The following is a 26,766-nucleotide window of genomic DNA, read 5'->3' on the forward strand; positions in this document are numbered from 1 at the left end:
CTCCCCAGGATGGCTGTAACTCACCGTTGGTAAGTCATGATTACATTTTCCTATCGATTTCCTTACCTTGACACTGCTGACTGAAAATGGATTACGAGACCGTGTAGAAATAGCTAACGATCGGTTTCATTCACCCCTGGCGCTTCAATTCGGTTACTTTCGAAGAGAAAGCTTCTTCAAGGTTCTTCTCCTATAGATTCATTCAGAACTATCAGAGCTTTAGTATTGTTTGGTGTCCATCTCACAGGGCACTTACCTTTGCTGCCCGCGCGCAGTAGTGTAGGTCAATGATTAGCAACTGGAAAGAGAGTTGGATGTTTCCCGAAGATCGAAGCAATGAAAACTCACATTTGTTTCGATAGTAAGAAGTGTATATTACTACAATATACTTGTGGGATATCGATTGCAACAATGATCGCATCGGAAATTGGGGGTGGGTGGTGAGGGGTTCGAGGATGTTCGCTACTCATCTACACGGCGGATACGTATACAACAAAGAAAAGACACACACATATCAGCTGTGACAATAGTTTGTTCGCGTATCAATACGTGTCGTATAGTCGTATTGCCAGGATAGATTACAAAGATTCGTTTAAAAATGAAACAATCGGAAACTGTTGGTGGTAGATCGGCGTTAACGAACGTGCGTGCGCCTCGAGCGTCGCCCCGTTCCCGCGTCTATGAAATCATGACGAGGACAGCGCGTATGACAGTCGAACGATGTTTCATCGATCGTTTAAACAGAACGATAAAGAAAAGGAACAAACGATCAGAGCGTGGAATGTCACTTAACATCTTTATCACCTTATCTCCGCCTCCTCCGTGTCTCCTCCTTTTTGATTTTACGTTTGCTTCATTTTCTCCGGTTAAAAGTTCCCGCGCATAAACGATTGGCAGACAGTCGTTGGCAATGTTCCGTTCGCGACAGCAATGGAAGAAAGGAAACACCGTGAGAATAGTTCACGAGCGAGGGCACGATTCGCCAAGAAATCTGAACGATTATCAGTTCGACACTTAACATTGAGTATTACGCAGGTAACTGGTTAACATTTATCTCAGTGTGTGTATACATCCATGCTAGCTTAGTATTTAATTGGTCAAGATACTGTGTGATTTACGGTGGAAGGGCAATACGCGCGCAATTTCCATTTTGTGCTCTCCTTTTTGTTGCATCACTGGATCCAAAGGGACAACAGCCGGGCGAGCCTCGAGTCTCGTTCCCCCCCGGGGGACGCGTCACTCGAGACGGCCGCGTTATTCTCCGTCTCCTTTCCCTTGCGAATTTTCTCTTTGTACTATCTCGAATTGATACGTCGGACACCGATCGCAACGGAACTGCGACGCGACGCGCCGGTCGCCGCGTTCCTTCTCTCGAAGCGGGACACTTGCTAGCGAACGCGGTGCAGAGCTGGCCGTCCTCGAAACTTACCGTCCCGCGATTACAAAAGTTCGTCGCCTTGTTCAACAGTTAAGTGACATTTCGCCACGCTATAGCGCCAGGACCCGCAGGGTCGCGGTTGATTAAAAAATGTAGGGTCGCATGTGGACGACGTTCGCGAGCAGTGACGAAGTAGGTACAGTGGTTCCGAATGTTCAGTCGATGCGCTTAAAATTAGTTGTACACGCAGGGGTAGAATGATCTCGAGACAAACGATCGCGTGTGTAAGCGGCCGAGAGAGGAAAGTGGCGTGCGTAGATCTTCGAGAATGATGAACGACCTTTTTCCATTCGCATTCTCTTCTGTCTTCCAGTGCGTTCTCTTCGCGCGTGACATCCGGCAGTGTCCATTGCGACGGAAAGTTAGCGTGCAAGTCCGTAATAATTCAGAGACGCCGCAGGATCCGTCGATTAGGCCAATTGAAGGAGCGAAACGCATCGGAATCAGATGGTTTCGCCGTTCACGGGGGTTCGGGGTGGGGATTAGCATCTCGATAATATTCACCGCGAGGGTCTGTCGTCTTCTAAAGCGCTACGCGGTCGGCTGGTTTCGATTTAGCTCGACGGCGGAGTCGAAATTTTTTAGCGTTTATTTTTTAGCGTACACGTAAAACATGGATACGTATATAAACAGTTCTCTCTTATCGTAGGCCTGTGCGAATATTTGCGTTTTCCTTCCCTTAAATGTCGCGCTCGATTGCACTCGACACGCCAGACACGGAAAACCATGTGAACGAAACTAATTCATCGTAGGATTTAATAATCGTAAAAAACATCGTTTCGTCGCGTTAGTCTCTTTCTACTTTTCTTAGGGGGGCTTGTCCTTCTAACTCGCTCGTTTGTTCTCTTACAGTCTTAACAATGGCGCGGCGTTGTGCAAGGTTCCCCGAGGAAATTTTACTCTATCGCCGCTAACGCTATTAACCGATTCCCCGATGATATTTCGTCCCACTAATCCTCTAATGACTTTTTTGGTCGGCTGTACGATCAGGCGTTCGATGTTTTTCCTTTCTCCTTTCGTCGTTTCGTATCGAATCTCGAGGCTCCTTGAATGGTCCCCGATCTCAATGATCGTCGGACCAGCGATTCGTATAGGCCTTCGATACGCGTGCTGCTTCACATTATCGAATTTATCCGTCGCACTGTCGGTAGCTGCGTTTACGCACCGTTCATCGCACAACTCCAGAGATCTCATCGCAAGCTCTGCCTCGCGATCTTCGCCGTCAAACTATTGGATACAGAACGAGCAACGAAAGAGTGTTTAAAGGTCCTCGACAAATGCAATGTTAAATGGGACCGAAGGAATTGTGCAGCGATTCCTAGACACTTCTGTAGAGTTACCTACAGTTTTCTCCATTTTGCTATGGTGTTCCCATCTGCTGTTCGAGCTAACTCTCCAAAAGTGACCGGCAATCGCGAGAAAACGACGCAAGAGCCAGTCCGAGCGTTATCACCACACACATCCCCGTTCGCACGCAATCGAACCGCCGTAAACGCAGCCACGAGTCGATCCGTTCCGTGCTCGTGGAAAACCACGAACGCGTCGAGTACAGAGAAACAGCGAGATGAACGACCGAGGACCGTGCCTCCGTTTTGACGTGGTGAATTTAAAGAAAAAGAGGAACGAAACGAGAGAAAACGTGTGCGTCGTCGATTACGATTATCTTATGCTGACTAGACTCTAAATTATCATTCTATACACACCTATCGTTTTTTATCCTTTCGAGTTAATTATGTATAATATTTATATTATGTATAAACAATACGTTTAGGGCCGGCCTCGCGCGACGAGAGCCAGCCTCCGATACGCGAGCGCATCTATGTTTTAACTCTTCCCTCTACTCCCATTCTCATATATTCGTGTAGGTACATTCAGAGTTTACGGTGTATCCTTACGGTAAAATACAGTACAGCTCGCGTTCATGCGCGACGAGGTACCGTGGGCACGCAACAGATAAAAGTCTTTCCTTTTTTCTATCCGTTCCTCCTCGCCCTCGTCTTCTACTCCCCGTCATCTAACGTTTCATTAAAGTTTCGCTCGAAAAAGCGACGCGAAAGGAGGGACTACTGGAATGGTGGTGTCCACCAAACTATCACACAAACGCCCACAAGCTTAACCGAGTATGTGCGCGTACAGAATGCATGCCTGATCACGATGTCTCGCGTGGCTTTTGTCGAAACGCGGATTACAGTTCTCGCAGTGTATAGTTACTCCCCGACCGTTCATATCATAAATATCTGAATATAATATATTTATATTTGCATTTATATTCATATTTATATATTTATATATTTATATTCATATTTATATTCATATTTATATATATATATATATATATAATTTTCCATTTCTTTCTTTATATATACGATGCGCATTTCGTCGTCTGACCCTATCCGTTCGTTTCTTTTCGTACCTTTCGTTTTCCCTTAAGCAATAACAACAGTCTGTTCACGGTGTACTAGAATTATCCTAGAGCCTAGACGCTCGCAGTAGTCGTTTCTTCGTGGCGTTTGTGACGGTGTAGATGCGCGCGAAGGGTGTGTGTATTGTGTATGGATCTGGGGGTGTGTGTGTGTGTAATGTGACACGTCTTTGCACGTCCTCTAGCGCGAGTCATCGAGTCGCGACTAATTATCCCTAATTACAGCGGAACTGATACAGTACACGCACGATAATTGTATATTATGGTACACAGAAACACGTTCGACACGAAAACATCTCATTGCAGGGAGGGACTCGCTGGCTTTAATCGGTTCAGCGGAAATTATCTACTTTCGAGACGCCCCTCTCTCTCGTGGCTACGAGAAGAGAAGCTTCGTCTCGTTTCTGTCCAGTTCGAGCTCTCCAGCATCCCGCGAGACTTCGCTTAGTGGCCGCGATCAGATCGATTCTGCCGTCGTCGCCTCTTCACCGCGAGCCTAGGCCCGACGGCGATCGGAGACGGGAAGCGTCGAGAATGATCGTCGATCGCGTCCACCGCTCTTAGAGGACGCTTCGCTCGACCCTGGACGTCGGCTCGGTTTCTCTGATTCGCCTGGAACTCGTCAGAGACGGTCCCAGGCGGTTTCGTTCGCTTGGTTATCGAATCGGACATCAACTCGTACATCGAAACAATGGATCGAACTGGTGACTATGCCGATGGAAAACGCGAACGTAGGTTTCGGGGGCAACATCTATCCGAGGTGGGGTGAAATCGGTATGCAGGATGATATCCTGTTTCGTTGATGAGCTCGCTGGAATATAAAGGAAGGGAAGTCAAAGATCGATGGATCAAATTTCATCCGTGGCGTACGATCTGTAACCATCCAGACACTCCGTGGCTTCTAGTTGCTTCATTTCGATCGTCTCACCCCTTTCCACCCTATTCCTCCCTCTAGCGCCAGTTGTCAATGTTTCTTAGCTTCGTCGACGTGTCTAAAAGTTAGCAAGAAATACGATCTTCCCCCCAAGTAACGCGTTCCCCATCAAACCGCGACCAACGAATTTCTCCAGGGTGTTTGCCTTCTATCTTTTCGACACGCGAACCATACTTATGTACGTCTTAGGTCTTAAGCTCTAAGCCCGTCTTCCCTCGGGTATTTCGCAGGGCTCTAGCAAAATATCGATCGACCCGGGTCTCACGGCGAGGGTGCGCTGTATGGGCACACGCGGTACCCTTCACGGTGACAGGACACGCAGCGTCTCGCCGTTTACACCTCGGCACCGATCAAACCGCGGGAAGATGCGCGATTACTTTAAGAGATTTACACCGATATGAAGTTAAAAACTGACACGAAGTTAAAATCACCTTATCGACACAGATACTGTTAACGTACATGCACACACATATATTATTATTTTTTTTTTTTTGTCATTTTTGGATAGCTTTTTCTCTCGACGTCGACGATTGTAAGTGGCAGTAAAGTCGATTGAATCACGATATTCTGTAGAAAACACGGGTGGGAGGGGGTACGGTGGCTGGGACAAAAGTGTCGCGGTGCAGGTTCGTAGGCAGTTTTCGTTTACGTTATCACGCGAATTTGTGACTTAGCGTACGTATATACTTATACATGTATGTATATAAGAATCCTAGATTGAGAACAGTCTTCATGGGTCTCGATAGAAAACGATCACGCGGGCAAAGGAACTCGTGGCTAGAAAAATCGACGCGACACCGAGCGCGCCCCTTCAAGCTTGCCTGCCGTTCGATTTATCACAATGATGAAACGTCCCGCTGGGTCAGTACGATCCCGGACAGCGTTGCCCTTGAGCACTTGGACCGATGGCGAGTAATTATCGAACGCTTAAGATTGTCGTCGCCGTTTGCTCTCCTCGGGTCTCGATGCTGTCGATCGACGGGCCGAAATTCGCGTCGCCGGTGAGAAACGTCGGAGAGGCCGCGTTGCGCGCGACCAGGACGTCGATGGGTCCCTTAATTAGACCTTACAATGTATTTAAAACGATTACGATATTATTGATTATTTAGAGCTGTGGAAAAGGGCAGTGTAGGCGATCAGGTCTCACTCACTCTCACTCATGCTCTCTGCCTTTCTCGCGGCTGTTTCCGTAAAGGACAGGCAGACGCGTTACGCTCACACCGGCTAGTATTTCCCGCAGAGTTAATTTATAGCCATTCGGTTACGATTCGTTACGGTTAGTTACGACTTTGAAGCATTACGTCTACACGGCTCCGAAGCGCGTCCATCCCTGATTTCGTTCTCCGTCCCTCGAAGCCGTGTTGAGACCGATTCGACCGTCTTTTTTTCTTTTTTGATCCTCAATTCCTTGTGACATCGCATAGTAACAACGGCGGGAGGGAAAGATGAGTGACAAAAGGGGTACACGAGTATCGAGGCGAAGCCCACTTCGAGCTGGATGTGCCCTGTCTCTTCGAGGAGTTCCGATTCAAGCTACTGTCCATGCCCACGGACGACGGGCAGCGCCCTACAGTTGCGAATTCGATAGATCGATCCTCGGCTTTCGATGAGAACCAAAGAGAGGGACTTACAACGAACCGAGAGCGAACACAAGCGATTCTTTGGTAAAGGAGTGGTCGAATGATCCGACTTACGTGAACGTACTACACGTACATTTATATATGCATGCATGGCCGTGCGCGGGTGTGTGATACGTTCGTGTACGTGTGTGTTGCGCGTGTATATACAGAAACGTGGTGTGTACACTTACGCGATGATAGAATGTAAAACGGGGGCACCCAAGGGCGACGCGCCACAGCAAGTGGTTTTTTGGCACCCGGCGGCACCGCGAGTGGGGCCCCCACTCCGTTTGCCTAAAATGTGCACTCGTACCCTCGTCGCGCGTCCCACCGCGAGCGTACGCGTGCACGTATACACAGCTAACGCGGCTGGCTAATATTTACACTTAAACGTGCTCGGGGAGGGGAATCCTTTACTTCTCTCTCCCGGGCTGATCTTAGAGCCGAGTCGCCGTCCTTCCGTTTGTGCGAAGACGCGTCCAATCTGGATCTCCTTGCCTGCTGCGGCCTGCACAGGGGGTACAGAGAAAAAAACGCACGTTTGTAAACACTCTTGCAACCGCCCGCGTCCCACCACTCGACCATGCGTTTAAATACAAATCTCCCGGGAGCTAGTGTCCTGCAGGTGGAGGCCCTCGAACTCCTTGTATCCGCGTACTTAGGGTGGAGTGTTTGTCTCTCGTGTGTGTGCAGGGCGAGTCTCGTGGAGTCACTGATAGGGTGGTCAGATTGGGTGTATACAGAGTGGAAGAAACACAGTGAGCTTTTTCAGGCAAGTTCAAGTTTGTATGTCGACTCTTCACCGTCGACACTCTACCGTGCCGCTATTCTGGTCTCCGGCTTTAGTACTTTCGCAATATCGCTAGATTTCTTCCACGTAGTACACTTGGAACAGTCCTGGGTGTGCAGTGAAACTTTGAGAACGTATGTATAAGGGCGCTTGGTCTACTTGGGTGTGTATGAAGGTGTGGGTTAAGGGGATGTTCCGGTCTAGAGCCCATAAAAATAGGTGATCTTTAGGAATTAATTAAAGGAAAACTACTATATATAATTTAATGAGACTTTTTACATCGTATTAAAGATGTCTTAAGTTATAGAAATATATTTTTTGTTTTATAATTAATCATTGCAGACGGCACTGGGTAGTTGTTAAAGTCGAGACGTCAAAAAATTCATCCAAATCGGTGGGACCTGTCTCTCCAAAAGTAATTATCCGATTCGACTGAAACTTTTTTATTTTGAAGAATATACTTCTGGCTAGGGGGAAACCAGAAAAATTACAAAAATTACATTTTTTTTAGAAAATAACGATACTTGAAGTTTGAAAACACTTTTTCCCTATATTTTTCGTCCTTTCAAGGACTTACAAAATTATCAATTTTCAATTTTTTGTGATTTTTCTGGTTTCCCCCTAGCCAGAAGTATATTCTTCAAAATAAAAAATGTTTCAGTCGAATCGGATAATAACTTTTGGTGATACAGGTCCCATCGACTTTGATAACACTGTTTCGATAAAAATGCGTTTAAAGTTTTACGCGAGCGCCGAGTGGCCGGTTGTTACCCATGCATTTGCCGCTATTCAAATTCCTATAACTTCGGGAATTTTACGAATTTCAACAATTCCTTTTAAACACGTATTCCTAAAGGATTAAACATTCGAAAGATGAAATAAAAAAAAAACACTTTTAAACCGGAACCTCCCCTTAAGACTTCGTCGATCCGGGTTCTGTCAACGATGAGAGACTCGAATGCAACGGAGATACTCACAGAATCAGGATTACACTTCGGGCAGTGTGGAGCTCGATCGGTTACAGCGGCTCGGACCGGCTCGAGGAGACACTGCAACCGAAGATCGGCAGGCATCATTGAGGCAACATCTTGCAGCTGGTCTCCATACCTTCGGGTGGCACGCGCATGCTGCCGTTCGTCACGTATCCGTTCGCGTCAACGATCACGGAGACGCTGGCCGGGTGATTGTGGTAGCTGACGTTCCGATGGGTCATCACGATGCTTTTCTCTTGCTCGTTGCCCGCGTGGGTGGACAGGCAGCTGTCGCTGCTTCTGCTGCTGCACGGCTCCATCGAGTGGTCCACTCGAATCGGGATCGAATAGTCGGACATGGAGTTCACCTCCACGGTCGCGTACTCGCGGACCATGGGCTTCGGGGAGTAGTCGATTTGCATGTGCTGCATCGACGAGGTGGGCACCTCCGCCGTGTCCGACATGGTGGACACGTGGCCGTTGGCCATGGAGTACAGATCCGGCTCGTCTTGGCCTTTCGACGATAGCATAGCTTCCACGGATTGGTACAGCAGCACGTAATCCTCCTGTGAACGATGCGAGATACCGTTTAAACGTACGCGCTTGGAAATTAGTAATAATAATATTTATGAATGTCAGGGTGGATGCACCATTTCTTGCCACTTTAAGATATTGTACCAGTTTTGGCCACTTCTTAAAAAATATAATATTTTTCTGTGTAAGCCATAAATATAAACTTATATTTCTGAAATTCTCCACATAATAATGATCCGCGAGCAATTTAAAAATGAGATAATTAAGCACATGGCCAAAAACAGTGCAATGACCACAAACGGTACATCTACCCTACACATCTACAGAAATGGTATCGTACCTTCGATCGAAACACTCCAGGTCGCTTCATGTACAACAGTTTGGCGAACATGTAGATGTCGGCAACCTTCTCGAAATCCATTTGCTTGTTCAAAGTCGTGAGGAGGATGAAAACTGCAGCCTCCACACCGCCGTACCTGAAACCAGCAACCATTTACGTTGCGTCTAGTCGCAAAACGTTCAACGATGCCTGTATATCCCTTAAAATCGAACGCTTAAATTACCTGTCCATCACCACGATGGGGCCATTCTGATAGTCCCGGTGCAAGTCGTGAATGAGAGTAACGAGGGGTCGCGGGTTAGCGTTGTGTGGCCAGAAGCCAGGTTGGGCTCGCGGTCCTTGGACGATTTTGGCACTCAGTTCGTAATCGTCCTGCAGTGATCGGACGGCGACCTCGCGAAGCACCATTCCGCTCGCGGTTTCTTTGATTCCGCAGGATCGCACGCGGAAGGTCTCCGACTCCAGGTCCTTTCCCTCGGTTGGCCAAAATTCAGGGTATTCCTAAGAGCAGAGAACCGATCGATACTTAGAATCCCATCTTCCTAATCTTCTCAGCTGGAGTCCTATAACTCTGAACTCAGAAGACACTGCAGCTCGCACTCTTCACTTACTTCGTCGCATTCGGTTAGCATGACCACAGTCTGGGCATTGTAATCCCACATCATCTGCCAGAACTCCATGATCGTATTCTCCATTGGGTGCTGGGTGGTGATGAACTCACGGTTGCGGTGGAAGCCTGAAACCAGAAGCAGTGCATCTCTCTCCTGCGCTTTCTAATCCCATTGCCTTTCGAAAGTGACAGGAAACCATCACTCACCAGCGATCCACGTGGCATTGATATAATCAGTGCCATCAATGCCAGCCTTCGGCGTTAAATGGACGCGGGCAGTCTCGATCGAGATGACATCTTGGTTTCGGTTCTTGTGGAGGTTGCAGGGCTTGATCGCCGACACCAGGTTGAACTCTTTCGGTTTCCAGGAAGTCACCAGCTGTGAAGCGGCAATTTTATAAATTAAATCCCATCGTCCCATCATCCAACTGTAATCTACTTCTAAACACAGACTCCATGTTGTATAGTACCTTGTACTGTGCCTCAATATTGTTCCAGGCATCGGTGTTAGTATTGTTAGGATTCAGCATGCCTTGAACATATTCCAGCAGGTTGTTCGCGTCGATGTTGGTCTCGCCACTCTCGATAGCCTCTTGCAAAGCATGATGGATAAACACGTACTGCTCCTCGGTCTGGACCAATAAATTCCGCTGGGTGCGGATGTGTTTCAGGAAGCCGAACACGTTTACCTCGTTCTTGCATTTGGCCTGTTTCAGCATGGCGTCGATGACGATGTAGGTGCCGGTGCGTCCGACTCCAGCGCTGAAAGATGAAACGCGACCTCGGTGAATCTGTCTCGACCTACACCTGTGGCATCTGTTGCCTTTATTAACCTGCAATGGACGACTATTGGTCCTGCATCCGGTGGATTGGCATTGGAAGATTTCCGGATGAAGCTGAGGACTGGCAAAGGGTGCTCAGGGACTCCATGATCTGGCCATCCAGTGTAGTGGTACTGCCAAACGATTCGCTCTCCCATGTCGACTCCATTCTTCCTCTTCTTTACCTGCTTGTATCCAGAGGAGATCTTCCCTTAGTATCGCTCGCGAATTTTCTCAAATCGACGTTAAAGATCCTCACTGCCTCGATGTCTCAGTGGTCACTAGAACTACACCAACCTTTAGATGACGAACTTGAAGGGTTCGGATGGTGTACGTCGCCATGACATCCTCCCTGAGCAGAGTCACCTGAATGCAACCGTAGGTCTCGGATCCCTTCTTAGGCCAGTACATATCACATTTCTTCTGTAAATGAGAAGACCGTTGGTTGAAGTTGATCGCCTGTTCTCGATTAGCAGCCAGCCGCTGCTGATACTTACGCGTCCACGTTCGACGAGATTGGTGATCATCACGACGATCGACACTCTCTGCTCCCACACCATGCGCCAGAATCCATCGAAAGTCGGAGGCAGTGGACCCTGCGTTCCGATATAGGCGCGCGTACGCTGCCAGCCGTCGATGTAGTTCGCGTTTACGTAGTCGTGGCCCTTCTTAGGCGGACCCCCGCCACACGATAGCAACTGCACCCTTGTATGGTCGTCTGTAAACGAAGGTAAGCGTTCAGTTATGTTCAGTTGCAAGATTCATCTTCTCTTTTGAAAGGAATTAGGTACTCAGTTCCTTCTGTATTGGTCGTAAATGCTTGGGTCAGGGATCCCATAAGTCACTACTCTACTTCCGTGTTAGGGGATTCAGTTAAATCGTCGGAATCCATAGATCCGCGTTAGAGATTTCCACCGCCCAGGTGACCGCGCGTCTTTCCTTCTCCTGCTTCTCATTTCTTCGCTGACAAGCATTAACGAGCAGTGCCTCGGAGCATGTGTGACCCCGTTGTCCGGCGCTGCCGGTCACTCACATTAAAAGCGAGCGAGAGCCGCTCGTTAATCCCGCAACATCGCGAATGGTCGAGACCCGAGTGCCCGCAGCATCGCGAATTTCAAGTCAGCCAGAGATTCGTCTTATCAGAACGGCTCGCGATACCTTATCGGTTTAAGATCGCGGGGGATTTTCTTTTCTGGCCTTTCTGCGCGAGCTCGCTGATAAATTGCATTGCGTACGTAGCGTGCGCGGAGAAATGTTTTTAGCTGACACTTGGACAGTGCATTTTCCGCGTGAACGAACTTTAATTAGAACTGATTCGTATACCCGAGTGCTTAGGAATTTGTATAGAGTGTCTTTGTAGGTAGTTAGTTACCCGAGTACGCGAATATCTAAGCACATGGGTATCTAAATATCCAGAGGCCTGAGTTTCCAGGTACCTAAGTATTTAAAGTCTAAGCAGCTTAAGTTTCTTGGTGCCAAAGTGGTTTCTAAGTACCCATATCTCGATCGAGTGCCCCAGAGATCTCACGTTCTACTGCCCAGATATCTTACAATTAGCAACGTAATTCAGAAGGCAACAGCGATCTAATTCTTAACCCGCGCACCTTCGTCTCTACTCACTTTATATTCCGATCCATCGATCCAATTGACGGAGCCGCGAGTGCATCTGAACCTACTTACGTCTAACGAGGCGTCGAGACACGGGGCAGGGGTCACTCGGAGCCGGTGAGATTTATGAATGAAACGAAAGCCGTTCCGTTCGGGATAGAAAGCGAGCGCGAGCACAATTTCAGCTCTATTGGAGGGCCGTTTCCACGGGAGGTCGGCCGACGTTGCGACGATTGCAGACTTCCGATACGCGGCGATTACAATTGTCCCATTGTGCCGGGCTTGCGTCTCCGTCGGCGACGAAGGTGAACCGTCCATCGACTCGAGCGGTCGATGACGAAACAACCGAAGCCCAATGCAACGGAATAAACTGTAGCACGATCCCTTTTATCCGGGCGGTCGCAATCCCGAGTGCACGGAAGATAACGCCAGGCACCCGCGAGAGTCGGCAGGGTAAAATTAAACTTATGTATCGCGAGGATGAAAGGGAAGCCCGCGGCGTCTAAAATAGAAAGCCCCCCCGCCTGCGTGGCGCAAAGGGAAACAGAGGCTTGCGTGGAATCATGCACGCGGACCCGTCGAGGCACGCATCTTTCCGCGAAGCTGCTTTAACAGTCGGAGCGGAGCAGCGGAACGGCGTTGTTTAGTCAGCCGGCTCGCGGCGGCTACTCACATGCCAGTATGTTGAGGTATCGGTTCTTCGCTTTGTTCTCGACGTACTGAGAGTTTTCCGCGGTGAATTTGCCAGTCTCTGACTGAATGAACTCGTACTCCTTGCTGAATCCGATGTCGCCGTCCGTGTGCAGACTCGTGACGTGCTGCACGAACTTCTGGATCGCGACGGCCGTCCGTTCCCCGTCCTGCTCGGTGTTCTCCCATTCCTGGAGCGAGGGCACGTTGCGTGGCGGGTAGTCCAGGAAGTAGTACGCGGTGTGGAAGCACTTTCTGAAAATTGGCCTCAGGCAAGGCCTGATCAGTGTCAGCGTAAGCGTGCATCCAGGAACGTAAACGTAAGAACGAGACAACGCAATCAACAGGGGAGGCCGGAAGGGAGAGGGGGAGAAGAGGCTTATCACAGAGTAGAAACTATACGCGCTCGTCACCGAATGTGCTTATCACCGCCTCGCCGTCCCGGTGCCTGCGGCGCGGCGAACGCAACGCAATAAACAAATTCCAGGGTGCTCGTGTCTACCGTGCGTACAGTCCGCGAGCAAACCAATCGCGTGGCAACGAAACCTGAGCGTGTCCTTGCAATTCCGATTTTCTAATCAATGACAAACACCGTCGCCCTCAACTCACAATTCGAGGTACTTCTTCATCGCGTTGCCGAGCTTCTACCACTATCCATCACATGCACGGAGTATTTCCGAATGGTCGCTACGAAGAATCGAGCGGAACGTTTCGCGCTCGCGCCAACAAAGACACCGAGTCACCGTCCGTGACACAGAAATCTTTCTTCGCGATTCGTTTCGTTCGCCAGTCGGACGGTGCCGCGCGGTCGAATCGACGTCCTCCAGGATCTTCGTTCCGCTGATGGATTAGGGAGGACAGGGCGGATAGACGCGGCACTCGCGGCTACTTGCAGCGACGACGAAGTAGATCTCGTTCACGAAGCGCCGCTCCTCAACTGGGAAGCCTTACTTCACCGTCGCCGCTGGCCGTTATCGCGGCCGATAAGGGGTCAGCCAGCGATAGAGGAGGAGGAAGATCGCGGGCAGCGACGTGGGGAGGCACGGAGGGAAAGAGGATCCAAGAAGCACCCAGAACGAACGTTTACCGTTCGCGGTATTGTTTCCTCGACCCATTAGCGGCCGCCAGCCCGTCTAAATACCACGAAACAAGATAGAACGAGATAGCCGTCGGTTGACGCGCAGGCTTCCCAGAGGATTTATCGCGAATGATCCACCGGTCGAGTGCCTTTTAATGCCTCGTTCGTGACTGTAACGTGGATCGTTTGTAATTGACGCGACGACGACCGAATGTCTGTTACCGTGCGGTGGCAGAGGAAGCTTTGATCCTCGAAGCTGAATGAGTAGACGAGCGGAGGCTCTATTAGGTACCTCTGCTTTGAGATCTAGCGAAATTAGGAAGCATCCAGTGCTGGATTAACCAGTTAGCAAAATAAGCACGCGCTTGGGGCATCAGGAGCAGTGGGGAATTTTAAAATCTAACTTTTGATAGAAACATTTTTCAGTCCAACTATCGGAAATGTCTAAGGAATCATTGCGTTTAAGCGATCACCCTGCATAAGGAGGCCTCAAATCTTTTAAGAGCTCAGAGTCCCTAAACGTCTTAATCCAGTCTTGGGACCATCATCATTTCGGTACCGATCATCGTTCACACCTCGAATTATTACTATGTGTACAGATTCGTTATCAGGATCGCGCGAAATTGTGAACAAGGCCGGGCGGATGAAGGGAAGAGGATCCACGGAGGAAGCAAGCGAAGGTGAAAAACGGACAGATGGGATCCTCACTTCCACAAGGCGAAGGACGTAATCATCAGCATGACAGCCAGACAGGCGCAGATCATCCCTGCGATCACTCCGCTGCTGAACTCCCTGGCGCTGTGCGGCGGCAACAGCGGGATCTTGTCGCAATCGCGCGTGACGCGCACCTTCCGCGGGATCGATCCTTCCCCGTGTATGATCAGCCGATTATCGATAGCGCTTCGCGTGCCTCCGCGCACCACGATCTCGTACACGGTGTTCATCGTCAAGTTGGGTATGATCGTCTGCGAACCAACGATATTTCCTGCCGTGAGTCATTTAGAAATTTCAAAGAATCATCAGCCGACTCTACGCGGCTGTAGATTCACACCGGCGGTGGTGCGCGCTTAGTCATCGATAATTTGCATCCAATTTTTATCACCGGTTGCCGCGAATGCAACTCCCCGCCTTGCCGAGACGTTCGCTGGAATATGGAATCGTTTTATCCGCCGGCACGGTGTAGGCAGCGGCTGTCTAGCTATTAAATTCGAGAGAAAGAAACCGCCCACGATCGGCGAAGCTCGATCTGCCGAGAGAACGAAAGGTTGCGGGCTCGAGTTCCGGTCTAGTAATCCCGACAGTCGATTCCTCTCTACGAGCACTCGGCCGTTCCCGAGGAAAACACCGAGAAAGTGGAAACGACTGTCGCAGGAACGCCTCGACGACGGCGGTGATCAACGCTTAGCCACCGTAACGGGAGCGTCGGAGGAGAACGACGGAGCACCGGGGAGGGAAGCGGAACGTACGGCGCTCTCGAGATGATTCTTCTCGGCGATCACTTCGATCTCCTCGTAACGCGTCCCGTTCTCGATCCTGTAGTTGATGAAGTAGTAGTCGATCGAGCCCCAGAAGAGGTTCGGTCTGGCCCATTGGATGTAGACGGAGTCGTGGGTCTGGCAAGTGACGTTCAAGATCAACGGCGCACTCGGTCCCGAGATGTCCGTGCGACGGATGATGTGGTCCGACGGCTCGCCCTCGTTCTTCCACGTGTACGCCTTCACCCATATCTTGTACTCGATATACGGCTCTGGAACGAAAAGGTCGTTTGATCCTCGCGGAGAGCATTCCACGTGCCGTATCTACTTTTTCCCCTCCGTTCGCTCGGGGAAATTTAGTCGACGTCGGCCTGTGATGATCCTTTGGACTTTTGGGCTTAGCCTACGGTTCCCAGAAAGGCACTCGTCTAAGCTTCAACTGTGGTAAGCACAGCCCAATTCCTTGCATATCAACGACTCGCGATAGTTAATCGCAATTTACCTACTACGCGGGGAGTCGGTCGCAAATCGATACCCAGATTTCAATTCCAAACGAAACGACAGCCCTGTCTCCCGCTTAGTTAACCACAAGAGCAATTTTCGAGTTCAACTGTCGCGCCTTTATGGCTTCCGAAGGAGATTTATCGCGAAAAGAAGATAAAAATATCGCTTTTTTTCTACAAGCGTGGAAATTCGCTCATCTTGAACTACAAATTTTATCATATCAAAATTTACATTTCTAGAAAAAAAAACTATTACAGCACGATTGTATGAGCATTACGAATCTACAATTATCGCTCAAAAGTTAATAGATTCCAAAATATGAAAATGGTAACTCAAAACTGACGGGGTGCAGTGAGCTGCGTGTGACAAATTTGCGATTATAAGAAGGTGCGACTACGTGGGAATCAGAAAGCTCGACTCTAGCGAGTTATCTGCCAGTGGATTCATCCGCAGTCATCGAGCTCGAGTGCATACGCAATACTGCCATTCTGTCGATAAGAGTGGCAAGCTTATCGGCGAGCTAACGGAGCTGACGTCTTTAGTTCGTTTACCCGAGCGGCGATTCTCGAAATGGATATTAGGATTTGCTGATCTTAGCCAAACCGCCGGCAGTCGCGAATGAAGGAGAAAACGGAGCGAGAGGGTACTCGTCCCGCGTGAAATTGCTCCACTTTCCTCGAGGCTACTCACTCAGTTCCTTCAATACGAATTCGATGACTGGCCCATCATAGTCGTCGGTCCTGTACATCTGCACGTCGGTGCAGTTCGAGTACATGTAATAGATACGGTAACCGGCAATGATCCCATTGGCGCAGTCAGGTTCGGCCCACGACAGTTCGACGGTGGCGGAGGTGATGCCGTGGGACGTGAGGTTCAAAGGTTTCGTTGGCACTGAAAAGAAAAGAAAATCGCAATTGAGCGGTTTGATAAACGACTCGAGGATCGAGCACCAACATCCTATACACGGGGAGAAATTGTAGGGCGAAACTATTGGCCAGCGCTTTCGGTTAGCGCTGATTTTCACATTTTCGAGAGCCTTCGTTACAGAAGAGGCTGGCACCACGCGAGGTGTGTCGCGAGACGGCAATTTTCCGTGTTTAGCGCTGACGGAACGGCTCGATATCCGTCTCTCCGTAAACTATTTTTCGGTCGATGCACTTGGCGCGGCCGCGCCCCCTTTTCCTTCTTTTTTTTTTCCGCTCATCATCCGCCTTCCAAGGCGGCTTTCCAATTTCCCGCGCACAAAGACGAGAGCGAGGCCGCGACGGCCGATGTCTGAATAATTAATTTCGCCTCGAGTGTCTTCTCAGACCCCTCGCGACGACGAGCAACTCCTATAGACACCGCTACTCGCTTTTTCGTCCCTTTCGCCCCTCCCGCCAAACGCCGAGGACTGCGCGCGCCCTTCGGCGAGCGGAGCCAGCTTCCTTTGGGAAAATCGAGTCGCTGGGAATAATTGAAAAGAAATCGATCCCATCAACCTCTCACCGCGTCGATCGTCGTGTCCCTTGCCGACTATGCATCCACAGAGGGGAGATACGAAGCGACACGCGCGAAACGTTCCATCATCCCCCTGTGGGGCTTCGCGATTGAATTTCCTGCCGTTTTGGCAACGGGGCGTCGTAGCTGGTGCTCAGGGTCTTCGCGCTGGGCTTTCCGTTATCGTCGAACTCGAAACTGCTGCGATAAAGCTATGATAAGTCTGTTTATCGGAACGCTGGACCGAGCGCCGATGGACCGTGTTTCCGATTTCAAACGGTACGCTGCCAGGCAAACCGACACCCGGCCGCGCGCCAAACGGACTTGGATAGTGCATGCCAGACCCTAGGCGCGCTCCTGTGTAACGCAATACTCCTATGCTTTGAACGGGAATGAAACTTTAGGCTCCAGGTGCGCCAGCGTTCGAGCTCGTGCATCTGTTTGCCGCGCGTTTGAGCACTGGTAAAGATCCGAACGGTCGGGTGGACATGCGAGGGTGATAAGCTACGAGGGGTGGACGGGCAGACAGTTCATTTTGTTTGATCCTGCAGCGCCCTTTGCTGGTACCCTTGCGACAACGCGTCACTTTGATATCGCATAACGTCCGCGGAAACGAAGCTTGAGCGCGAGGGTCGGGGGTGAAATCGTGATTCAATAGTAGAAATTAATTTGTGACGATGGCAGAAGAGGCTGGAAAGGGTTTCGGGATCAATTAGATGTTCTGGAAGCTTGCTAGTTGAATCGATCGACCCCTAGCATGCGACACAGTGGAGTTTCCAACTGTACGCGTTAAAATCTTCGCCGATAACGCTTTGCGACGCGAAATAATTAGGTAATCTCGTCGATTCTACCTTTATCTGCTATACTTTGAAAGCAAATAGTGCAGCGTTCAGTTGGCGCAAGACGGTAGCCATATTCCTACCCCCATGACGCAGAGCTTAAAGTCGTAGACTCTGTAGTTTGATCGAGGCAATGAGGCTGCTTTAACTCCCCGTGAATTCGCCTATGGGATCAACGGGAAGCGAGTGAGAGGTGCGAGAAGTGAGAGACACATACTCGTTAACATCCTAAGCGTGCTCGCGTGTTTACTTTCCCACATTTTTTGTTCGAGGCCGGCGCTCGAGGCTTGTTTCCGCTAACGTCTGGCTGATTTCGCCAGCTCCTATTTCGCTGACCACGAGTCACCACGGGTGTACCGCAAGTGGAGGAGAAATAGGGGAGTGGGTCAAGTCATTCAAGTGTTAAAGTAAACATGTTTCGAGCGCCGGCACAACGACCTTGCGAAAAAAAGACGACGCGTGAAAACAAGGAGTCTCGACTGTCATTCAGTTTCTCGTCATACTCATTGAAGGATGCACGGAATCCAACGAGACAGCGATATATGCGAGCTCAGGCGTTTCTCTTTCAATCCTCGCTGCCATTTAACCACCGAATTTACGGCTTCCGTATGGTAGAGAGCAAAAGGTACAATCGTAATTCCGAGCTTGATGTATTACACTTCAAAGGAGTGTAGCTTTTCTTGTATAGAGGAAGTGCTGCATATTTCGAATACCGAAGCCTCTAATATACTACTAACGCTATTTAATTTGTAACACCGTAGATAATAGAAGCTAATGACCTGTTAACGAATGACATTTGCGGATGAACTGTCATTTCGACATTTTCGACTTAATCTGCAGAGTAAGGAAACGTCATTCTGCAAAACATTTTCAGCAAGTATTGAATCGTTCCACTCGTGGTTAAAAGATGTCAAAACTTTAGTGGTAAACACTTAATCTACTCGTTTGCATGTTCCTTCTACGGTTCCGTTTCAGTTTTGCGATAATTTCGTTGCTAATTCGGAATACCGAAGGTGAAGGTAATTTGGAATATTCCACAGCTTGGCGATGCTTTCGTTTCACGCGTAACAGCTATCGCCGCGTAGGTTTCGGTCAGAGCTATCCATTTATAGGTATTTACCTAAGATTGTTCCTGTATTGTGATTTTTGAGCCCGATTAAATCATAAAAGCGAATAATTTTATTATCTACATGGTTTTTTAAGTTTATAAAGTGAAGGTAAATTGTAGTACCGGTATTCCAAATTACCTGCACCTTAACGAAATCGATACTTCTTGTCATCTCTCATTCAAACCAAAGTTTCAGTTACTTTTTATTTTTTATTATTACTGAGAATTTAAAATGCAAAAGTTTATTTGTTTCCCTATGATATTACGCAGTTTTATTTGTTCCCACCCGCTTCCGGAATATTTTATTCGTCTTAAACAAGCTGGTATTCCAAATATACTGCACTTCCTCTATATCTGCGGAACGGTTGAACTTCTTAACTTGGAGACTTCTATACATCATCGCTAGCCTAGGCATTCGATCTAAATTAAAGTTTACCACCGGCGAAAATGCGCGGTTGAAGGATTTCAATCTGAAGTTTGAAAAAAGATCGGTAACAGGCGCCAGGTGAACGACAAAGTGTCGAGATATGGAGAAGGTGTACCTCGACACTGTGTGCTCTTTAATTGCACGGGATAATCGGTCACGCGCGTTGTCGAAGCCGTTCAACCTTTCCTCCAAGCGTCTACGTGGGTCGGCTGAAATGGAACGCCCTGTACGCGGCGAGGTACATAGATTGCCTCTCTCCGCCGCGAAAAATCGCAGCTGAAGAGGAGGAACGGTCTGGTTCCGCTTGGTATTCACGTCGTGGCGCGATGAAAGCGAAGAGGCGAGTCGCGACAATCGGGCGCAACCTTTTAGAATTCGCGGCCGGATGATGGCTGTATGCGCATATTACACACACGTCGGGCACGTACGTGCACGCACCGGCTGAAAAATGAATACGATTACCGCGGTGAATAGAGGCAAGGTCGAGCGTGTGCAACTTCGCTCTCGACGTGGCGGCAAAGTGCTGGCCGAGAGACGGGGGAAAAAAGGGAAGGGAAAGGAGAGAACGATTACGTCGAGGACTCGCGGCTTTTTTCGCCTTCGACTTTTCCGGGTTGAGGGAAAACGCGAATGCCCTCCCCTCGGTTTCTTCACCCCTTCTTTTTTTTTTGCAGCGATAACTGCGTTGGCAAATCCCCGATACATCCCCGATCTCCTCGCTGGCACTCGTGAGTTACGCGTGATAACCAGAAGCGGGGAGTATATGTCTCACCGTGAATGCCAGAGTTTCGTCTGGCTGTGCGGCGGATAAAAGAGGCGTGCACCGAGGGACACGAGAAACCGGCGAAAGTGGCTTTATTAGGATCGGCGCGGAATGAGTAACGGCGCGCGAGTGAAAGGAACCCGTTGATAAGAAAACGACCGCCGGCTACCTGCTCCGCGCGGCTCTCGTTTCCTGGACGGCAAGTTTATGAACTTGAAACGCACTCGCTGCATTTTACAGTCGACGGACCGTCGCTCGGCTGTGTTATTTAACCCGGCCGCGCGCGATTGCGACTTCATCGCGGACACCGACAAATCTCTCCTGCGCAGGTATCTATCCGAGCCGTGGTTAGGCGCGAGAGTGATTAGGCGAACGAGGAAACGAAGGCCGCAGGAAACTGAACGCTAGAGATACGTGCAACTTAGCGCTGACAGTTCCGCGGCGGAGCATATACTCCGAATCGATCAATTTCATTGTAACGATGATCGAGTCACGCCACTGCCAGCGATACCCCCCCAGTGTTCCATTACAAAGGCTGGGAGCACACTCCAGCGGTCTCGACATCGCGGGCCCGTGTTTCGCCACTCACTCGAGATGCTCGTCCTCCGCGCGGGGACATTAGCAAACGGACAAAAAGGCGGCTAGACATATTCGAGCATGCGAATTAGAGTCGCGACCTTGGCGCACTACTCCCTCATACCGTAAAAATAGAACGTCTGGATGTCACCGTGAAAGAGTATAACGTGCTTTGACTTCCAAGGGAGAGGGGAGAGAGAGAGAGAGAAAAGAGGAGAAACGAGTCTAAGCTCGACACGGCCGTATTTCCATAATTCTATACCTGGCGAACAGAACGCGTCGTAAGGTCATCCAGTGCGTGGCTGTTGCAACGGTGCAGGGTGGGAAGGAAGCGTTTCGCAGGCGGCGTGCCGCGCGTGTCGCGAGGCTGGTCCGGGGGACCATTGCGAAACTGGACCCAAAACGGAACGAAGAAAAGCGCCGCGACCACGCCTGGGCGAGTGACATTTCTTCGGCCAGGAACGGGATTCCCTTCCTGTACATGGCGGAGGATCGAGTAACGCCCGAGAGAGACGTTTGTTTCCTCTCGGCAACTAGTTCCGTGGCCACGCTTTGGAACTGGACCGGAGTGGAAGACGCGTAGCGCGGCGTCTCCGCGGCTTTGTGTTAACCCGTACACCCGTAACTGCACTGGGGCTGTTCGAGTGCTCGAATATTCGAGCAGCTTGAATATTCGAGTAGCTTGAAATTCGGATCGAGCCCGAGCCGAGTACTCGAAAAAAGCGAGCGGCTCGAAAAAATTCGAGTTCTCGCCTTTCTTCGAGCTACTCGGTTCTTTCGAGCTGCTCGCTTTTTTCGAGTGCTCGGCTCGGTTCGGTTCCTCGAGCCGAGTCGAGCTCGGCTCGCTTTTCCCGAGTACTCGAACAGCTCTAAACTGCACCTTTTCTCCCTCGAAAGGTAGGCGGGAAATGGAACATTGCGCTCCGAAGATGGCGGGGAGTTTGTTCATTTGCAAAGGGACATTCCCGAGAATCGACGCCTAAAGCTTAAATTAACAGGGCACTGTTTCCTCGGGGTCGCTCTCAGGTACAGAACCCACCTCGAGTTACAAACTCGTAAAGCTCCGCGAACCTACAGAAACGCAGGTAAAGGGAAGTAACGACCGCTCGTGGTTGTTACCACCTCCGATGCACAAGGGTCTTAACCGAAATTCCCTCCAGGGATGGGCGACGACAAACGAGCCGCGGAATTGGGCCGACGGTACTTACCTTTGTGCGCTCGCGTTCGCGGGAGAATCCCGTAACGATCAGGGAGCCGCTAATGAATTGGATTTACCTCGACACACGTCGCTGTCGTTCTCCGTGGAGGAGATTGGCACTGTGTAGGTGGTCTGTTCGTACGTCTGCTCGTCGGTCTCCGTGATCGGGTCCGCGGAGGCGAACAGGATCCTCAGGATGATAGCCACCGCGGCCGCCAGTTGAGCAGCACTGGCTATCCTGGCCCACGACATTTTCGTTTTCGCAGGCTGCAGCTGTGCGAAGCTGCGCGGCTCGGCTGTCTGGGCTCTCCACCGGGCTATTTCACGAATTCGTCCATCCTCGTTACCCCCGCAGCTGTTCTCATCGCGCTCGCTACTTTCGCTCCCTTGCTCTCGCAGCGAACGCGCGACACGAGGATCCGCGAACGTCCGTAACCGCCACGCGTTCCCCCGCGTGTTACATCGCGGCCCCGCGCACCACGGGGCACAACAGTTTTCGTCGTCTCATCGCGCACTCGCTAAAAGTCCCTTAACCGCGCTGTACCTCGAGTCGTCCGGCAGGTGCGCGATCGCAGATCGAAGGGGAGCCTTTCTCACCGACGAACGATCATCGTTGCGCCACAGCGGCCACGGGTACCGCCGATCCAGCGGGTAATCGATTTACCGGGGCCCTGTCGCCGTGCGTCCCTTGGTCGCCTGAAGGGGAATAGAGAATTGAGCAACGTATCGGGCGGCGAGGATCGAAGCCTAACGAACGGCGGGCGATTGCATTCGCGCTGCATCCTAGCCGCCCGGTGCACACTGCACACGCGCGTATTCCTCGGAACACGTCCGCGCGACGCGGCCGGAATATTAAACGTGGCTCGAGATCGAAGCCCAATTTGGTCTCCTCCCGACGGATCTATAGCGACAGCCTCGCCGCCCCCCGTCCCCGCGCACCGCCCCGCGGGCTAACGTTGATTATTCTTTGTTTCCGAAACCGCGGAACGGAAGCGACGGGGTGGAGGAGCGGGCTCCAGGCTCGACGGAGGGCAGTTGTCGCCCGCGTTGCGCTAATTGCGTCTCGTCGAGCGCCTCAATTAGTCGGAATTATGCCCCCGATTGTTTCTCGCCGGGCATGCATACACTGGGCCAGCAACAGCGCCGGTAGCAACAACGGTGACGGCTGGCAGCGGCCACCAGCGCGTCGGGTTCGCCGTTCGCCGGGCCAGCAATAATTACACGGCCCCTCTGGAACGTTTTAAAGCGGCTTCCCCTTATATTTTTAGTACGCCAGGACCGAGGGGACGCGCGGGCGTACCCCGACATCGGCGGGGCGGGGATCGAGCGACGCTCCTTTCGCGCTTCCACGGGAAGAGCTGTCGAAAATTTCGCTGACCCACGCTGCAGGAATTTCAGGGCAGATGGTGTTTAATTCGTCTGCTAGTTACTGTCAGCCGGTCAATCGATTTTCTCTCGACGGTTCATTGTGTTAGGAGCCTCTTTCAACCTTGTTTCGGTGCAGCGAGAGGTAGAGGAGTCGAGTGAAATTTTGGAGCGCGGGTAAGGTAAATGTCCCCGTTTCTACTAAATAATTCTAAGTTATTTGAACGTTTACGAGAGTGTCGCACGAGCTTGCGGCTAAACAAAGTGCAGCATAAGCAACGAACAAATTTTAACACGAGAGACTCGCGATTTTTCGATCGTAATCTAGTTGTTTCTGCTAAGGAACAACGACGCTATTGGTATTCGATAATTGAGGGCTCGGATGCAATAAGGGGACTAGCGCTCGAAAATGGGAAAAATTATTGTCCAAACGCTAAGAAATATTGAAAATATTGGAGATTTATATATATCGTCATGTCTTCTTCTACAATTATTTATTAATCAGTGTGAAAATTGTTGAAAATCTTCCTTGTATGTTAAGGAAAAACTTTGTCGCTGCAAGTTATATGTACCTCAAAATTACCTCGATACTTTTCAACGGCGAACGTTGAAAAACATGGGTTATTTCCAGTATTAATTAAATATTATTACATTTTTTAACATAAGGGTTTTGTGCATACATTTTATGGCTTCGCTAGAGTTTTCTGAGTTTTATATTTCAAGTCTCATAACGATCCCTTAATATTTACTCAAGTTATCGCAATGTATGTTTAAAGAAATAATGATTTTGATCGAAGAAATTTTTTTTATTTATAATTTCATTTTAATGAAATTTAATTTTCCAATTTTTCTTAGCGTTGGGACAATACTTTTTCGCATTTTCAAGCGCTAGTCTACCCTTATTGCATCCGAGCCCTCAATTGGGCAGAAAGTTTTGGGAATGAAAGTTCTTACTTAATAACAAAAACAGATAGTGTATTGCGCTCTGGATTTAGATTTTTTACTATTTTGAATTTTTTTAAGTAGAAAGCAGGTGAGCTGGTTTAGGGTCAAGTGAATCAACGTCATGTCCGTGTTTCTACTCACCACAATTTTAGTAACATAACTTCAGAATTCAATTTGTGCTGTAAAGTACTCTACTTCTATTTGAAGGCATTTTATTTTTTATTTATCATTACTTTACACTTTACTATTCTGTTATAAAATCTCCCCATAAAAGATGTGATTTATTTTAACCCGAGAAAGAAACATATTATGTGAGCAGAAATTGGTACAAATGAGCAGAAATACGAACATTTAGAGCGTTGCATTTAATTACAAATTACCAATAGTTAAACATCTTGAAATATCTTTCGTAATTCATAAACAATTTTTTTACACTTTGTTTATGACTCGTAACCTCTTAAATGTGTAGAAATTGGGACATTCACCTTCAGCAGGGATTTGAGGAACCCTTTGCTTGGCTCGGAACCAATCGTAGCCATTCTCGCGTAACGATCGAGAGTCAACGCGCGAACGTTGAGCGACGACGTCTCGCACGAAAGGACCGGTTGGATACCTGAATTTTCACCGACCGGGAAAAACCACGCCGAACGGAACAAAGGCCGATTGTTTACCTCGGGATCGGCATACAGTTGGAGCAAACGGACGGAGGACTCGCGATTATGACTCAACGATTGCGATATTAATTGCAAGTTAACCGAGAACCGGCCGCAACGGCGCTGCACGCGTGCACGAGCTCACCGCGAGCCTTGACATTTATACGTCACGGAGAAACTCTTGGGCTAGCTGTGTGCATCCTAGTTGCACGGCGAGACGTAGACCGCCGCCTTTCGACACGCAGACTGCGAGGACGAACGCGGAAAAACGCTTCCGTCGATAACGAGATGAAAATTCGAGTTCCGCAATAAAGGATGACTCACTAGCGCGCGATGCCTCGGCGAGTGCATCTATACAGGGTGTACCGCGATACGCGGGCACTGTTTCGAGGGGCAAGGTCCGCGTAGACTAATGTTCCGTTTCACTCACAATCAGATACTGATGGGTACAGTGAATCACCGAGTGTCATTATCAAATGGTCGTGGAAGGGAAAGTAATTTAGATAAGTTAGTTGACCATTAGGCAGAGTCTCTACGGCACACCCTGTACGCGTATCCATTAAAAGCACGTTGCTCGTAAATGTTGCGTTTCTCGCCCGACGACCGACTATCTATCGACGATTTCCTGGCGACTTCCGTTTCACGACAAGGACGTTGGACAGGGCGAGACAGGGACAGAGGGAGATGGAGAGAGAGAGAGAGAAAGATAGACGACGGCTGCTTCCGATTCCAATATCCCTCGCGGCGAGAAATATCCAGTTCCGCGACGAGCAGTCGGCAAAAGCTTGGCCTGAACTCGATTCGACTCGTACTATGCACCGGTGAATTTGCATAGGTCGCTCGCATCGGTTGACACCGTGTCGCGTGGGATCGCACCGATCCACCGGCAGAAGCCTAATCGATTCCTTCTGGGAGACCGTCGCTCGTTCCGCCGACAGATTCGACGGCAAAGGGGTGTTGCCCTTTGTCGTCGGTCCTTCTCTCTCGCTGCAACCTGGGTGCACGGTGTCTCGCCTTGCGTCGGATTTCTTTGCGAGAAAGAACCGAGGACATAGTTCGTAACCCCTGAACAGACGCCGAGATTGAAACCCTTAGCGTGTATACCCTCCGGTCCTATTCGTTAACCGTATTCGTCGAAAAGCGCCCACCGCGCGTGTATCCCACGAAAGCGAAAGCACGGTGAACGTCCTCGGTAACCCGGCGTGTCGATGCACTTTACGAAAGCAACCCCGCAACGGCTACTAGCGAAAAAGGCCAAGTTCGAGGAGCGACGAGAATGAAGAGGAGCGTGCGATGGAAGGTCCGGGGCCACGATTATTCGATCCCCCCCGGAGGACACGTTCGGCGGAGGCCGATTAAATGCACCGTACTCGGCGTGATTTCGGCACCGTGCGGCGAACCCTTCGCGCCATATCGACCCTTGAACCTCGAGCCAGGATTCCGCCCACGTCCGACTCCGTGCACCGGGAGCCGCGTATGCCGGCGCGATCATTACCCACGCGATTCCCTCTGCGTGCACCGCGAGCGAGGAAAAGCGATCCGGCCTGATAGCGGAGTACCGCGAATCACTGGCAAACTT

At 49.9% G+C, this 26,766-nt stretch overlaps 1 protein-coding gene across 7 annotated transcripts in view; it reads right to left on the reverse strand.

The window, feature by feature from the left end:
* Positions 1-2,009: 2,009 nt before the first annotated feature.
* The window catches only part of LOC143373519 (putative receptor-type tyrosine-protein phosphatase mosPTP-1), a 352,753-nt gene continuing 327,996 nt past the window's right edge, over positions 2,010-26,766 (reverse strand). For 2 of the 7 annotated variants that reach the window (XM_076820867.1, XM_076820869.1), the window contains exons 7-21: positions 16,525-16,725; positions 15,322-15,602; positions 14,564-14,820; positions 12,761-13,056; positions 10,977-11,197; positions 10,777-10,902; positions 10,492-10,667; positions 10,129-10,420; positions 9,866-10,037; positions 9,660-9,784; positions 9,272-9,549; positions 9,049-9,184; positions 8,311-8,740; positions 8,181-8,252; positions 2,010-6,921 (exon numbers count right to left, since the gene is read on the reverse strand). In XM_076820867.1, coding sequence (XP_076676982.1) covers positions 8,191-8,252; positions 8,311-8,740; positions 9,049-9,184; positions 9,272-9,549; positions 9,660-9,784; positions 9,866-10,037; positions 10,129-10,420; positions 10,492-10,667; positions 10,777-10,902; positions 10,977-11,197; positions 12,761-13,056; positions 14,564-14,820; positions 15,322-15,602; positions 16,525-16,725 — 3,053 coding nt within the window. In that variant the 3' untranslated portion in view covers positions 2,010-6,921; positions 8,181-8,190. Of the gene's footprint in view, positions 6,922-8,180; positions 8,741-9,048; positions 9,185-9,271; positions 9,550-9,659; positions 9,785-9,865; positions 10,038-10,128; positions 10,421-10,491; positions 10,668-10,776; positions 10,903-10,976; positions 11,198-12,760; positions 13,057-14,563; positions 14,821-15,321; positions 15,603-16,524; positions 16,726-26,766 lie in introns of all 7 variants that reach the window. The other 5 variants (XM_076820871.1, XM_076820868.1, XM_076820870.1 and 2 more) reach the window with 5 other exon arrangements.

The sequence above is a fragment of the Andrena cerasifolii genome, chromosome 9 (assembly GCF_050908995.1).
Source record: "Andrena cerasifolii isolate SP2316 chromosome 9, iyAndCera1_principal, whole genome shotgun sequence".
Classification (NCBI taxonomy): Eukaryota; Metazoa; Arthropoda; class Insecta; order Hymenoptera; family Andrenidae; genus Andrena; species Andrena cerasifolii.